The sequence below is a fragment of the Salminus brasiliensis genome, chromosome 23 (genome assembly GCF_030463535.1).
Source record: "Salminus brasiliensis chromosome 23, fSalBra1.hap2, whole genome shotgun sequence".
Taxonomy (NCBI): Eukaryota; Metazoa; Chordata; class Actinopteri; order Characiformes; family Bryconidae; genus Salminus; species Salminus brasiliensis.
Window position 1 is genome coordinate 26,503,559 of NC_132900.1, and position 15,958 is coordinate 26,519,516.

The following is a 15,958-nucleotide window of genomic DNA, read 5'->3' on the forward strand; positions in this document are numbered from 1 at the left end:
TCAAACATTCCTGTTTTGTTCACCTTGACTTTCCTTTCCTTTTGCAAATGGATTATCTTCTATCTAATATTCTTAGGAGAACTTCCTGGAGAACTTTCACTTAAAGGCCATTTTGACTGATGCCGACCTTAGCCGTTCCTGATTTAAACCCCTCTGGATGTGGTCTTTAGCATGACGCGGCTGTCACCATCATGCCACTTTGGTGGCATTGTTGCATAGAAACCAATGCAAGCAGCCCTTCTTCTCCTGGTCAAAGCCTGTCTCTGGGGCTTTACATATGAATCCTCCGCCCAAGTCTACAAACAAACCAGCCATGCTGGTTTAGAGCAGGGAGGAAAAAGCAGACTGTGCCTGTTTGAATGTAAATTTCATGAATATTTCAGCATGGTAGAAGGCAGTGGCGCTCTCTAAGATTACATTTATATGAACCCTGGAGGCTAAGCATTTTCCACCCTAAATGGTATCTCTGTCAAGGAGCTGATAATGGATGCAGCCGATACACTATACAAAAAAACGCTGAATATCAGTGAAGGAAAATATTGGCCAGTCCGTATATCGGTCTGCCTCTAATCGCATGCAGATCACAAATAGAGATTGATCGCTATCAGTCTTGGGTCTGCTGATGCTATCAATGGGCGACTCCAACTCATTAGCTGACACTTTTGCAAAGAATAGGATGAAGAAAGGGATAATTACTTAGATAAGCAAAAGAAAGAACGCAGAAGGAAAGGGAAATCAATCGACCCCGTCCGCCTTGATCACAGCGCCAACGCCACCTACAGCAACAACATCAATCGTGCCATGCAGGGCTTCTCATTTGCTTTGGTCAATATCTCTGATTGTTACTGCAACCCTGGAGCTCCGTCCTAGAATAGATGGATCTCCTCTGGTTTCAAAATGAGAAAGCTGCTGGAAGAACGATTCTCCAACACTCTTAAAAAGAAGGGTTCCTAAATGGTTCTTGGCTTGGATGCACGGCTGTAGCAAAAGCTTTAACTGATGTTGAACCTTGACATAAAGGTGCCAAAAAGAGCTCAACATGCCATGGTTCCCTCAAGGACCCATACATTGGTATATAACTGTCACAACGTTCTCCACACTAACAAATATCTTTCCTCAAGCATAGTCATTTAGGCAATCAATGTGGTTTTCTAATGGTATACCTCAAAGACCTATTTGTGGCCCTTGTAATTCTTAAACCCTGAAAAAGGGTTCTGCACACCTCACTTACAAAAAAAAGGTCACTCAAAGACACTTTTTGGCATCTTTTTTAGGTTTGATGTGGATCTTGTACAAGAATTATGAAGGTTTGAAAAGGTTTGGTTCCCTGAAAAGTGGTTCATCTGTTAAGGGACCTCTTGGAGGAGTACCTATGAATGCGTCTTAAAAACTACGTGCGGAGTTTCTTTAAACGTTGTAAAAGGTTCTTTATATCGCACTCAAATTATATTCTATATTCTATATTATATATTATATATATATTCTAAGGCATCACCTTAAAGAATCCCTTGTTGCACTTTTCAAGACTGTATGTAGAGGTTCTTAAAACTTTAAATACATTCTACACACCTCATAAAAAAAGTTTATTTAGAGAACCATACAAGGGTCTTTAGGGGTCCTAAAGTGATTTTCCTTGAGGCACTTCTCTGAGGAGTGTATATGGGGCTTCTTTCAACTTTGGAAAAAGGTTCTTCATACCTCACTTACAAAATACATTTTTAGGGACCCCTTTAAGGCACTTTTAAAGAGCGTATATTGAGGTTCATCACACCTTAATTGGAAGCCTTACTGTCAAGTAAGTTTCTTTAAAGAATCGCTCTTTATTGAAAAGTTCATTGAGGAACCAAAAGTGGTTCTTGCTCCAAGGAACCTAGTTGGCACCCTCATTTTGGAGCGTGAACATGGCGTTTTTACCACCCCACGCTGGCACTAATAGGATTCTGGCCGCAGAGCCGTACTTACCAACCTCTGAAGCCTTAACAGTGATGTTGTGCCAGGCTACTGCCTCCCGATCCAAGCTTGTGGTGGTTTTAATGAGTCCGCTGTTGGCATCGATGCTGAAGAGTGCCTCTCCGTTCGCATTGCTGTCAATGGAATACCTGCAATTAGAAGAGGGAACAGTTCCGACGTGGCAGATCATAACTCTGGTTTGCGGAAGAAATGACAGGGTAAATCATCGAAGGGGATTTTTCTGAATGTGAGGCAAGCAGATGACTATTCCTCATTATTTGGCGTTTTATGTTGAAAGAGGGTGGAGGCCTTGAAAGTGCTGAATATTTGAATATTCTAAATAGCCGCACTGAACAAGCTCGGGGAGCTAATGCGCTAAAAACGGTATCCATACGAGGAGCCCTTTTTTTGAACAGTTCTTCCTTTTCTTTTTGCTGCCTATTAATTTATGTGGAGCCCATTGCATGCACAATGCTCCAGCATCTCCTCTCGCATGACAGCAACACCTGATTCAGCTCATGAGGGGTTTCGTAATTAGTTAGTAATTCAAGCACAGTGTGTTACAGCCGGGAGAACACTAAACTATGCAATGTGGCGAGTCCCGGAGGATTGGAAAACCATTTCTCTAAAAGGCTGTCAAAGCACTCAGCGGGAGTGGAAATATCACCTTTCAAGGGATGTTGTGTGTTGTGTTGTGAGCATGAGCATGTGTGTGTGTGTGTGTGTGATGCTAAAGAGATGTGTTGTGTGTGATGCTAACCCTTACCCTCACCCACCGCCTCATAATTAAGGGATACAATAAAAATAAAATGAACTTGAATCCAGCTCTCACCTAACTTTGCCCCTGGCATTGTCAGGGTCTTGAGCCGTTACCATGCCGACATCTGTTCCGGCTGGAGCGTTCTCATACACATCCATGATGTAGTAATCCATGGTGAACACGGGAGCTTCGTCCACGTCCCCGACGATGATCTTCAAGGTGGTGGTGTCTTTGAACGGGCCCAGGTGGGAGAATCGAGGGTCCAGGTGTGTGTTCAGGCCCTCTATGCTTAATGAGTAGGCCTTCTTCTTCTCATAGTCCAGTGGCTGCAAAAAGCGAGGGAGAGAAATGACCTTTCAGTGTGCACCCCACCCAGAAAGAGAGAGAGGACCTGGCTGAGTTAACAGGCATTATCTGGCCGGAGTCTGGCCGGAGTCACAATATCGTCGAGCTGCCTCTGCTGCAAAACCAGTGAGCTGATTGGATATTTTTGTCAAAGGGTGGGCATTTATCCACAACCAGCAAGTTGATTGGCTCCTTTTGTTGAAGTGTTGGACTTTATTAGTAAACGTGCACAGTGTTAAGTGCTAGAATTCACATTCGGTCTCCTCGTTTACAACATCTCTACTTGAAGATTTCTCCCTTTTGCACTCTGCAGCCTGTGTCCATATGAGACTCTCATGCCAGTAGATATTTATCCATGCACTCCATTCCATCCAGACTGAATTATTACCATTAGAAGTAACTGCGGCAGTAAAGCTGTATTACACACCATTACAGTTAAACTTTGGCTTTTAATCTGCATTCCACAGACTTCCAGCGGCTAACCGAAATTAATTCAGTTAGCTATTGCACCCCTTGAGCCCTATCCTCCACCCTGCACAAGGTGCGTCGCAATGCTTGTTGCTATCTTACACCCCACCAACAGTCTATTTTCACATCTTTCACCTGCATTGTTTAAATAGCAACGGTGCTTGAGAATATATCTACGCCGATGGGTGCAGTGGTCTCGAAATGAGGTGTGTTCAGGTCAATTTCTGGTGTATTGCTATCTTGGTAATGGAAAACACAGGTGCTCCACTGACTAAAAAATGTTCATTGCTATCTTGGCAGTGACTTGTCAACACAGGCGTGTGCTCAGCGTGCTTTACGCCATTGAAATAGCAATCTGCCAACATCAGACTGCACCTGGCAGCCATTCCTTAAAGGGAATAGCTGATTGGTTTATTGCACCTTACACCCAAAACACACCCATGTTTTATTACTTATGACTTATGGCAAAGACACACCGAGACGTTTGACAGTCACTAGTACAGCCTACAGCTAAAAGGCACAAACAGGTTATCAATATCAACAGTCATCAGCCTCATTTAAATGGAATTACACCATGCTACAGACAGCAAGACACTCATACACACCTTTTTGAGAGAGATGACCCCTTCTCTATTGTCACTATCTGCGTAGATGGAAAACATGGCCGCCCCTTCCTCATTGGTGATTCTGTAGGCCATCTCAGCGTTAATCCCCAGGTCGTCGTCGTTGGCTTTGATTTTCCCCACAGCTTTTCCAACTTGAGCGGACTCCGGCACATACAGCTGGTAGTTTTCTGGAGCAAATGTGTTTAAATTAGCACTTTTGAAAATAAGTTTATAAAAATGGCATCACTGAGTTAAAGTAATGTAAATGTTAGGGGAAAAGAAACTAGCTTTCTTTGAAGGAAAGTGGCTGGAAAGGAACTGGCTAATGCTAACTGGTTCAGATTAGCCTTCCTTTATCTCAAGGTGCTTGTTAGCACTTGTTCGAGCTCTCAGCAACACACTTTGAGGAAACCTGGGTGGATTGTCGTTGACGTCAGTCAGGGTGATGTTGACGGTAGTGGATCCAGACAGCCCCCCCACAGAGCCGGCCATGTCTTTGGCTTGGATGATGATGGAGTACAATTCTCTGGTCTCTCTGTCCATGTTGGCCAATGCTGTCCTTATGATACCTAGAACAAAAAAACACAGTTACAAACCCCAGTTCTTCTTTCCTGTTTAGATCCCTGAACTGTTAACAGTATAAGAACCTTTTTGGGGACTTTTGGAGGTTCTTTAGTTTGAAACTGTGGATAAACCTCAACCCCTTGATGCAGCAAGGTTTATTAACAAACTAAGGCATATTACTCAGTAACTACAGGGGCATATTTACAAACTGGTGGTGCTACTGTTTGGTAATAGATGTTTGTGATAACGCTTTCGGCCCCCCGACGGTCCATAGTCTAAGGTCATAGTTTGAGGGGTTAAGGTGCTTTGAGGAACCTTCAAGGAACCCTGTTTTTCTAAAAGCCTTGAAGGTTCTTGAAGCTTCCTCAAAGTGCCTTGAGTGGTTTCTTTTCAGTTTCAAATTGAAGAACCTCCTCAAGAAAGAAGACGTTCCTCAAGGATCTCTGTGTCCTTTCTTCCACTCTTACAACCAACTTTTTCCATCAGCACTGCAACACTTGCACTTTTGTTTCTTTTGCTTGTTTTTTCCCTCTCTTAACTGCAATTGTATCGCGACCTTGGGTGTGAGGAAGTCAGGAAGGCAGTACATACAGTAAATGTAAACATAAATAAATAAATAAATATGATGATTATTTTCATTTTTGGCTCTTTGAGACATTTCTTTTTGAACCCAGCACACATGCCAATGCGATGCAAAGCCATTACTATGCAGTATCAACACAGCATGGTGAGGAAGGACCTTGTCCGTTTTTATCAGCACTGAACAAAAGCTCATTTGGATGGTGGCCTTTTAGCCAGTGGCCTGCTTTTTAATGAAGGTATTAACACACTGGCTGACCTCTCTAGTTTTGCAGCAGAGGCTCCATTAACTGCTTTTGCTCTTACAATGTCTGGATATAAGAGTACAGTATGTAAAAATACCTATATTGTGATAATAATATTTACATATTATTATACATATATAATAATAACAATATGTTGTATATGTATTTAAATGCATATATGTAATATCAATTGTATCCTGTATGTATTATATATGAATAAGTAGATGCATGTAATAATGCATAACATAGATAATAATATATAATGTGTGTATATATATATATATTAATATATAATATATATATATATATATATATATATATATATATATATATATATATATATATATATAATATGTAACAATAATAATAGTAATAATATATTAGTATATGGCATATGTACTGCATATATATCATATTGTAATTATGTAATTTCATAATTAATATAATGTAATTATAATAGGCCATACGCATAATGTAATATTATAATAGGCCATATGCATTATATATATCACTATATATCACTTCTGCCCAAGAATGACTGCCACTGCTGGTAGACCCGTATGACCGTAAGTTTCCTTACACCTGCAGATTCAGCTACTTCCTTCACACTGTGGCCTTCACACTCCTTTTAGCCAATCATTGACTGAGAGAGAGACAGGGCCATCCTGCCCACTCACAAAGAGTGAATTAGTCTAATTATGCTACTGCTAATGATGCTAATGCTACTTATGCCAATGCTAATCATGGATGGTTGTGATATGACTCAGGGTCAAACTTGCGTTCACCTAACACTAACCTAACACACAGGTTAGCGCTTATACAGCTTAGACACTCCACTCAGACGTCTCAGGGGCTTTAAGGTGTGTTAGGACCCCGTTGTATCTTATAAAGGCCAGTTTCGTTAGTTGTCCTAGCTTACCAACTATGGGTTTTGCAGGTCACATTTTGTTTCCATACAAAGTCAGGACACGCCATGACCTCCGCATCCCCCATCCCCCCTCCCTTCCTCAACAATAGAAGATGGCCGGAGTGGAAGACAGGTTGACTTGCACCTTAGTGCGCCCTGAGGAAACAGTGTAGGCTGCGGTTCAAAAGCAGAAACCACGAGACACACACCAAAACCTTGACAGAGTGCGCAGGTGGGTGCAGGCAGATTGCTGAGCGCAAAGCTGGCGTAGCTGACTCTTCTGAAGCATACGGGGAAACGAACTGTGTGAAAGCAGAGCAGATAGGCTGTGTTAATTATTAGCGGCTGTGCCTATTACAGACCTTCACTCAAGATCAGTTTCTTAGGATCTTAGGAGCTCCCTCGTTAGAAGCTGACATTCAGATAAATGGCAGGTGTTGGTAAAGGCACTGATGTAAAATGAAAGCCACAGTTCGTCATGCTGTGGTATGTTAATGAAGTGCAGATTAGAGTTTTCAGATGTGTTACTTTACAAGGTTAACGCGTCCTATCAGAGTTTCTGTGCTACTGAAAATGTTCGCGCTGAAGTTACCACAGCCTATGAGTCTGGAGAGGAATATGAAGATTGCAACACTACATACCACTCTCGAAGCAAAATAGGGTTCTGTATAGCACTGAAATGACGTTTCAAGCTATAGTCGAACCACGTACAAGAGCTTTTCCATTATTAGGAAGAACCACTCAGCCGTTCAGCCAGGCTGTTCTATGGGAGTTCTATGATAGGCCAATATAGCTAGCAGTGCACTAGCGTGAGTGATGGGAGGCATCCTGCCCTCTCAGAGAGAGTGAGCTAAGCTAATTATGATCTCTTTTACCTTCCAGCCATGGATGGTTGTGACATCAGTTGCAAACAAACTAGTGACCTCCCAATAATAGAGCCAACGCTTAGACAGTTACTCCACTTGGAAGCCCTAGTTCCTTAAGGACTATTATATTGTAGTATGTTTATTTTGTGTGGGGAATTGAACCCCAAGAATAAATGCACCTTATGACAAGGTAGTCTAATGGTTAGCTTACCAATAGATTTATAGCCTGACATTATATATATTTATATAAATTTGTGCTAAGCCTACCATATTTTAATGGATCAGGTATCAGCTATTTTAATCCCAATCCAGTTCTGAGTCTTTGTTTTAACCACTGTATTCAGAGCACCATCTGATGTCCTCAGGGCATCAATAACAATTATTCCCAGCTGGCCGCAGCAGTAAAAAAAAATGAGTCGAGAGTCTGCAATGTGGACCTATTACACAGTGGAACATGAAAACAGACCATAATAACTGAACCTTTATAAAACTGTCACTGAAATGGTCTGTTTTACCAGCGGGAGAACCGAAGAACCGCTCGCCTTTCTCTGTTTCAACCCCAGCATTAACCAGCCCATTCAGAACTGAGTGAAGTGAAGCGGGATGCTAAAGCTAATGCTCACACATATATACTATAGAAACCCAGATCACACACAGCACATTCACCCACTATAAACCAGTTATTACACACCAGTAGACCAACAACCACAGATACCAGTCCAGAGTGTGTACCACTACATTACACAATCCTAGGAAGTGATTAGACTGCAGGAGCTGGGAGCTGATTGGTCAGGGAGGAGAGTCAGACTCGTAAATCGAAGTTGAACTAAATTAATCAGTCCAGAATGTCTGATTATAGAAACTAAAATAAAGAGATTTTACTGAATGTATTAATTAGCAGCTCATCTTAGCAAAAGACAAAGATCAGATCGCATCTGTATCAGCTGATACTCAGCATTAAGAGACTCGGATCAGATCTAGGGACAAAATAAACTGGTCGGGACGTCCCTAATTTTGGTCATGTCAAATTAAACTACCGCTTGCCTGAATCTGAATCCTAGTCAGTATCAGTATCAGGCTCTAATCAAAATCCATCTCGCTTTCACGAAAGAAACCTGAGATGCAGTCAGGTTACCCAGCAGGACTATGCATCCGATCCCACCAGTCTTCAGATCTGTACCACAAGAAGAAGGCTGCACGTTTCTGAATGACCTAATCCTGGACCCCAAAACAAAAGCGCAGCTCCATCAGGATGCTCTGGCAGGACTTGAAACAAGCCGTCGAAATGCCACAGAGCCGAGAGACAGTTCCACTCGGCCAGTCGGCCAAAATTCCTCCCCAGCAGGGTGACGTGCTGATCAATAGCTGTAGGAAATGTGTGGCTGCAGTCATTACCCCTAAAGGCACTAGATTATTGTGTTATGTGTGCGCTCCATTTATCCAAGATCAGATTCTGGTTAAGCAGGCAGCTGATAACACTTAACGTGGAAAGAATGAATGTAAAAGGTGCAGAAATTCAGGCTGCCAGGAATGTGTGTGTGTGTTTGTGTGTGTCTGTTTTTTTTTTTGTACAGCCCCATAAAGCATGTTCAATTTACCAAGAGTCTGCCTCTTGTGTTGCTCTAATATATTATGTTGCCAGGGTTTCAAAGCCAAGGTTACCTGTCCTTCCTTTTTCATCATTTTACAGTTGACTATACAGCCTTGAAAAGATATGAAACACAGCCTTCAGACGGCTCCTTTAAAATGCATCCATAACATCAAACGAAGGAGTCCGTCATAAATCCGAGGTGGGGAGATTGTGGAGTAGGTAGATGGTGTGCTGGGCCAAGGCTTCTTAGGATGTACTTAAATGGGTTCACGTAGGAGTATGGCTTTCCTGATGAATCGGTTAAAACAGATCTCCGTCTCAGTAAGTAACCTTCAGCCACCTCAAGACCTCAAGTGTCTCCAGGATGTTTCTTTACAAATATATGGGGACTGTATGAAGTATGTATGTATATAGGACTGTATGAAGTGGTAATGGGGGTCTCTACTGGGAAGTGATGGTGGATCAGGCAGTTCAAAGCCCTTGTTTAATTGATTGGGTATCAGATTTAAAAACCCAGCCCAGTTCCCAGTTCCAGTTCCTTAATTTTGTTGTAGCAGAGCGTTCTCTGGAGGAAAAAGGTTTTATGGAAATGCTCCGTTCTACCAGTGGGAGAACCGAGCTCCTTTCTTTGTTTATAAACCAGCACTGAACAGCGTGTTTACAATGTTAAAAGTTCAAGATCCTTATGGAACTTCAGTCCAGAGGTTCTTTGGTTTAAAACTCTGGAACTGTTGAACCTCTTATGGTGCTTTGAAGAACCCTCAAGAAAAGGTTTTTAAAAGAAAAAGGTTCCTTGAAGGTTCCACAAAGCAACTTAAGAGGTTCCTCTACAACCTCTTTCAAACTGAAGAACCTCTAAAAGTTCCTCAACGGTCTCATACACACGCTATAGAAAAGCAAATCATAGCTCGTTTAGTCTTGGCAGTTGTACAGAAATATGGTTTCATTGTAAGCCACTGATGGCCAGCTGCAGCTGCATCCAAATACTTTACTGAAACGACCTCTCTTAGATTCTGCCTGATCTGCTAGCCATTTGGATATATACGCTAGTCAGCTTACCTATATACTGAGGCCATGCAATAGAAGTCAGCCAAATCAAGGAGAGCAGACAGAGTAGGAGGAGTCTGTAAAGTAGTTGGACTAGCGCAAGATAATTAATCTGGAGTGGAGGCCAAAACACAAGTTGCTGGTTGTTTGAATAGTGCGCTTCCTATTGGTATCTGTATTTGTATCGGTTTAGAATGGCTGATCTGTTCAGTTGCAGCACTACACAGTCTAGTTAGCATTAGCTGTATATGCTAGCTATGTTATATTCTCATTAGGCAACTAGGAATGAGACGTTTGGCTGCAAATGAGTTCCATCCATGCCTGATCTGTTCTGTCATGTCTGATGATAATTTACACAATAAAAGCTATTACTTGGCCCAAATTGCAATTATTAATATTGCCATCACCACTTTCCTCGCAGTCTAGTGCAGCTTTGCCAGCAATAACAACCCTCACAACCTGCATTGCATCATCAGATCTGCAGAAAAGACCATTACCGTCATCCTTCCCACCCGGCTCGACCTACACACCTCCAAAACTAGGAAGCATGCGGAGAAAATCATCGCTGATTCATCGCCCTGTGCCCATCACCTGTTTCAGCTCCTCCCCTCTCTCAGGCAGGCGGTCCAGCCAAATGAAATCTCAAACAACCAGGATGACTGAAGAGATAATACAAGATAAGCAACATTTATACAAAGAAAAACAGCCAAAGGCAAGTTCTACTGCTTCTAAAGACATGCCGTGTGTCTCTCTGACTGTGTATAGAGGCTGAGACTAGCTTGGAAGTAGGCTAGTAGGCTAGCTAACCAGTGAATCACACATTAGATGTGTATAGGCCATGACATGGCCCTACAAATCCATACAAAATGAAGTTGATGATGATCCTCCAGCTTCCATGTCTGCACACTCTTCAGAATAAATAGGCCTCAGTCTTGTTTGGCAGTTGTTTGTAAAGATGGATGTATAAATGGGTAAGACTCGATCTATAAATCTAATGCTGAAATATCTCGACTTAAAAACTCATGCAAAGATGGAGCTTTGAGGAACCTTCAGGAAAAGGTTTTCAAGAACCTTAAAGGTTCTTCCACAGTTTCAAACTGAAGAACCTCCGAAAGTTTCTCAAGGATCTTATCCACATGGTATAGAAAAGCAAACTAGAGCTGGTTCATGCCTTGAACTTCTGACTTCTGGATCATCAAATCTAAATCTACAAATCTAAAGCTGGAATATCTCGAAAATGCAAAGATGGTCATCCATAGAGCAGCCAGCAGAGGCCGCTGTAGGGTTCACAGCATCTACCTTTCGTGGAAACGCACCGTTCTACCAACGGAGAACTGAGCTCCTTTTCTTTGGTTATACACCAGCACTGAACAACGTGTTCACAATGTTAAAAGTATAAGGTCCCTGAGAAACTTCTGGAAGTTTGAAGTTCTGGAACTAGATAACCTCTTATGGTGCTTTGAGGAACCTTCAAGAAAAGGTTTTCAAGAACCTTAAAGGATCCTCCACAGTTTCAAACTGAAGAACCTCCAAAAGTTCCTCAAGGATCTTATCTACATGCTATAGAACAGCAAATTATAGCTGGTTCATGCCTTGAACTTCTGACTTCTGGATCATCAAATCTGAATCTACAAATCTACAAATATCTCGGAAATGCAAAGATGGTTGTCTATAGAGTAACCAGCAGAGGCCGCTGTAGGATCCAGAGGGTTAAAAACACTGATTACTCGATTAAACAACGAAGTAATCACTAGATTACTTGATCACTAGCACACCTAGACGAAAGCATAGCTCCAAAAAACAAAGTAGGCCTACAGAGCTAATGCAAACACACACCGTGATGCAGTTTTCAAAAGGGACGCTGCAGGTTACAGGAGAGCATTCCAGCAACAAAATCTGTGAGACACAAATTTTTGTTGCAAAAAAATTGTTTCCGGCTGGCGAAAATGAGAGAGAAATATGCAAACAGATACCGCAGCCCGCCAGAACACATAAACCCATGGTAGCGTTCAGCCCCAGAGAATGCCACAGAGATTGCACCTTGCACATCCACGGCAGATCCCACCTGCCAAGGCCTGGGATTTCAACAGACAGCGGTGCGCAAAACAGGGAAAAATGTTCATGTTAAACAGTCTCAGCATTCCGCCTCAAGCAACAAACACTCAGGCAGAGAGGAGAGGAGCCAGACAGGGGTGGACAGCGATGCAGAAAAAGGCCGAGACCTTCTCCAGGCTCTGGGAGAGGACCATGGTGCGGCTAACCTGTTTTTGAAAAGCTCTCGCTTCAGATCAGCAGCCTACACAGTCAGGTGTGAAGTGTGCTATGCGCTCACACCACTGGCCGGGTATCAGGTGGGATGAGTTATGGAGGGAACAAGGCATCTTGGTTCTGTAGTTTTACACCATAATGGCTAATGTAGCTAAAAAGTAATGGAAGCCTCATCATACTAATTAGCATCATGCTAAATGTAAGGATAATCCATCACAGACTCTTCCTAAAAGCAATGTTTACAAATGGTTTTTGGGAACCCTTTTTATGACTGAGTATGTGCAAGTGTAACAAACCTTTTTAAACATTTAAGAAAGCTCTACATTAAATAAAGCTTCCAGGAAGGAAACATTGAACCTTTTTTTGAACCACGTTTATTTTGTGTGGGGAATTGAACCCCAAGAATAAATGCACCTTATGACAAGGTAGTCTAATGATTAGCTTACCAATAGATTTATAGCCTGACATTATATATATTTATATAAATTTGTGCTAAGCCTACCATATTTTAATGGATCAGGTATCATCACAGACTCTTCCTAAAAGCAATGTTTACAAATGTTTTTTGGGAACCCTTTTTATGACTGAGTATGTGCAAGTGTAACAAACCTTTTTAAACTTTTAAAATTTAAGAAAGCTCTACATTAAATAAAGCTTCCAGGAAGGAAGCATTGAACCTTTACGGTATGAGCTGTAAAACGGTCAAATGTTCAAAAGTGGTTTGTCTATTCCTAGCACCTCTAAAAGAACCCTTAATGGAACCTTTTTTGTAGGAAGGAGGAATAATGTTAACAACCTTTACATTATGTGGAGGATTTCAACTGTAAAAAACTGTATTTGCTTGCCACTGTATTTGCTTGCTAACTTGCTGTTAGCATTGATAGCATTGTGTGATGAGGGACTCAGATAAGGGACTATAGAAAACCCTTCTGGAGATCATCTGGAGATTTGATCTTCATTTAAACAATATTAAGAGCACCCTATGCCCTAATGGCCAGTATTTCCCCTTGGAAAGTTAGAGGGAAGAACTGTTTTCCTACTCCTCCATGCAGAGTTCTTTCAGCTGTGTGACATTTCAGCTGTAGTTTTTAGACAGATGGTCTCAAATATTCCTTAAGCTCCATCTGATACAATAAAAAAAATCCTAGTGGACTCTATGCTGGAGAGCTCTCAAGGCCCTACTGCAGAAAAGCAGCCCCAAGCCATGACCAAACCATGGGCTGATATAAGTTCTTGTGCTCAAATGCTGTATCTGGTTTACCCCAAACATGTCCTTTCAGCTGTGGCAGCAAGAGCTATGTATAAATCCTATGATGACATGTAAGGATTGTTGGAGATGTCTTTAAGCATCTTGTGGTCTGCTGTTGGAATTAAGTTTCTAGGATGGCTGGACCTGGCCATGTTGCAGTTGTTGCCCTTGTAAGTAATTTTAGCGGACAGTGGAACTTCAGCCTTATTTTTGAGGGCCTCAGAGAGCTGTTTGGATCTGGCCGTGATCTTCACCCCTCACTTCAGCAATCAAGAGCAAACCAAACTAAACATCTGAGGTTAAAATAAGACAGGCTCCTCCAAAATTCTCTCGAATGATGTTCGAATCCTCTGCAGCCAATGTGCTGCACCTGAATCTATGGACCTGAAAACGGTTCTTCCACAGAAGAGCTAATAAGAGCTAATTTAGAAATCATATGAATTATTTTGTTGTCTATTGTGAATCCTATCTAATTTTCATAATGCTCCACACTGGAAGTCTTATGGAAGGCTTATTCCCAGTTGGTGACCTCTGTGCCCCTAGGCACATCTCTTAACTGTGACTGGCTCCAAGGGGGGCTCACTTTTCATGTTGTCAAAGGAAGCTGCTTTGGGCTACAGCTAAATGCAAATGCCGAATGGCTTAGAAGAAGTTTGAAAAGGCTGTGGTGCTTCTTGCTCAAGATAAATGCAAGTTCATCTAACGACAGTCAGTCAGAGGGGGTTGAAGGATTACACAGCTATAAAACAGTGGTTATTCTACATTTGAACGGCAATATAGTATTCATGTCTGTCTATCTAGTGTTTCTTCAAGGGCCTTTGGGAAAGCTGTTGGAACACTGCTATGAGGATGATCTTATTGCATTCAGCCAGCAGAGCATCTGTAGATTTGGGTAGCAATATTGGATGATTAGTTCTGCCACTCCAGCCCATCCCTAAGGTATTGGATGGAGCTCCATCACTCCAGAGAACCCATCTCCACTGTGCCACAGCCCATTGGCATTGGGCATGGAGACCTAATGCTCATGGGCTAATGTGTTTTTAATGGAGATCACTGGTGGACATATTTACCACTAAGGAAGCTTTTCAGGAGGCCTCAGAATAGCCCAATTACACTGGTTTGCGACAAGCCAACAATGCCCTAGCTGTTTGAGATACAGTGGCTTTACCAGATCTTTTGCTTCAGACTAGTTGCTATCGACTACTTTTCATAGTATCCATAATGCCCACCCAAATGTATATTGGAAGGTATGTGAATGAAGTGACCCATGCCATTCTTTTGGCTCTAGAGCCAAGCTTGTCCAGTCCCAGACATCCAAAGCGCAAAGGATGAAACATCAACTCAGGCCAAAAGCACCTCTCTGGGCTAGAAGTGTGGGATTATATCAGTATGACTCAGACAGTGACACATGTGCATGCTCGCACAAATACACACACAGACACACACACACACATACACAAAGACCTACGCACCCACTTGCACACACTCGCGTGTGCCTGCATGCTTCCGTTCACACTCGCACACATAATAACCCATAAGCACATACAAGTCTACACACATGCGCGCACAACGACGTGCCGCCCTGGGCACTAAAAAAGCCTTCGGAGCAGAAACACACTGGTCAGAATGAATCAGCCATGTTGAAATGTCCAAATATGACAGAAATCAAACTCTGCTGGCCTCCAATGGGATCTTTAACCCTTACTGGGGATAAACACAGCCGTACGATGACCATCAGCCAAGGGAACAGATGGATAAAAACAACGAAAAAGGACCAGCGGGGAATTACTGACCCCTCATCTTTGGTTTCTAAGAATCCACCAGCCGGAGCACCGGGACCAAATCTCTAGTGCACTGTGAATGGCTAATAGGCTTCTGTGAGAATGGACCCCAGAAACCCAGGAGCAATAGAAAAGAATATATATATTTTTTGGTCGCTTTCAGTGAAAACTCATTCATTTTCCAGCAATTTCATTCTGTTGAATATTTCATAAACGTTCCCTGATGTCAGATCTGTCCAATCTCTCACAGCCAGGAATAACCATGTAGTGGGAAATCTGGATTTCTAGTATCACGCAAATACAGTGTGTCTCCAAAACAGTAACTATACAGAAGAAGGTCTGTAAGTCAATGTAATATATATATATATATATATAAGCCCACCTCTACAAGCCCATTCACCATGACTGGTGCTGCTAGATCCACATTATGCCAAGGACTGAAAAAATGGAGCCCGGTTTTGGCACAATAGCAAGAACAGTATGCTCATGGGGGTGTGAGAGTGACAACAGCTGATTTTTATCCTGAAGGTTTAGCCTAATAGAATCTGCAATGCAACAGACCAACAGCCTAGAATGCCTTTTCAAAACAGAGAAGCTTGAATATACGGGTTTTAATGCCCAATATATATAAAATATGAGAATATGGGCTAACACTTCATAATAACAGGCCCCAATAATTAGCAAGTGTAAAAGTTTGGTTGAACTCTACCCAGACAGGAAAGCTCAAGAATTC

General features: G+C 42.1%; 1 protein-coding gene across 4 annotated transcripts in view; it reads right to left on the minus strand.

The window, feature by feature from the left end:
• The window catches only part of LOC140546167 (cadherin-18-like), a 180,434-nt gene that overhangs the window by 18,691 nt on the left and 145,785 nt on the right, over nucleotides 1–15,958 (minus strand). For all 4 annotated transcript variants that reach the window (XM_072669361.1, XM_072669362.1, XM_072669360.1 and 1 more), the window contains exons 5-8: nucleotides 4,530–4,697; nucleotides 4,129–4,316; nucleotides 2,783–3,036; nucleotides 1,963–2,099 (exon numbers count right to left, since the gene is read on the minus strand). In XM_072669361.1, the coding sequence (XP_072525462.1) occupies nucleotides 1,963–2,099; nucleotides 2,783–3,036; nucleotides 4,129–4,316; nucleotides 4,530–4,697 (747 nt within the window). The remainder of the gene's footprint in view (nucleotides 1–1,962; nucleotides 2,100–2,782; nucleotides 3,037–4,128; nucleotides 4,317–4,529; nucleotides 4,698–15,958) is intronic.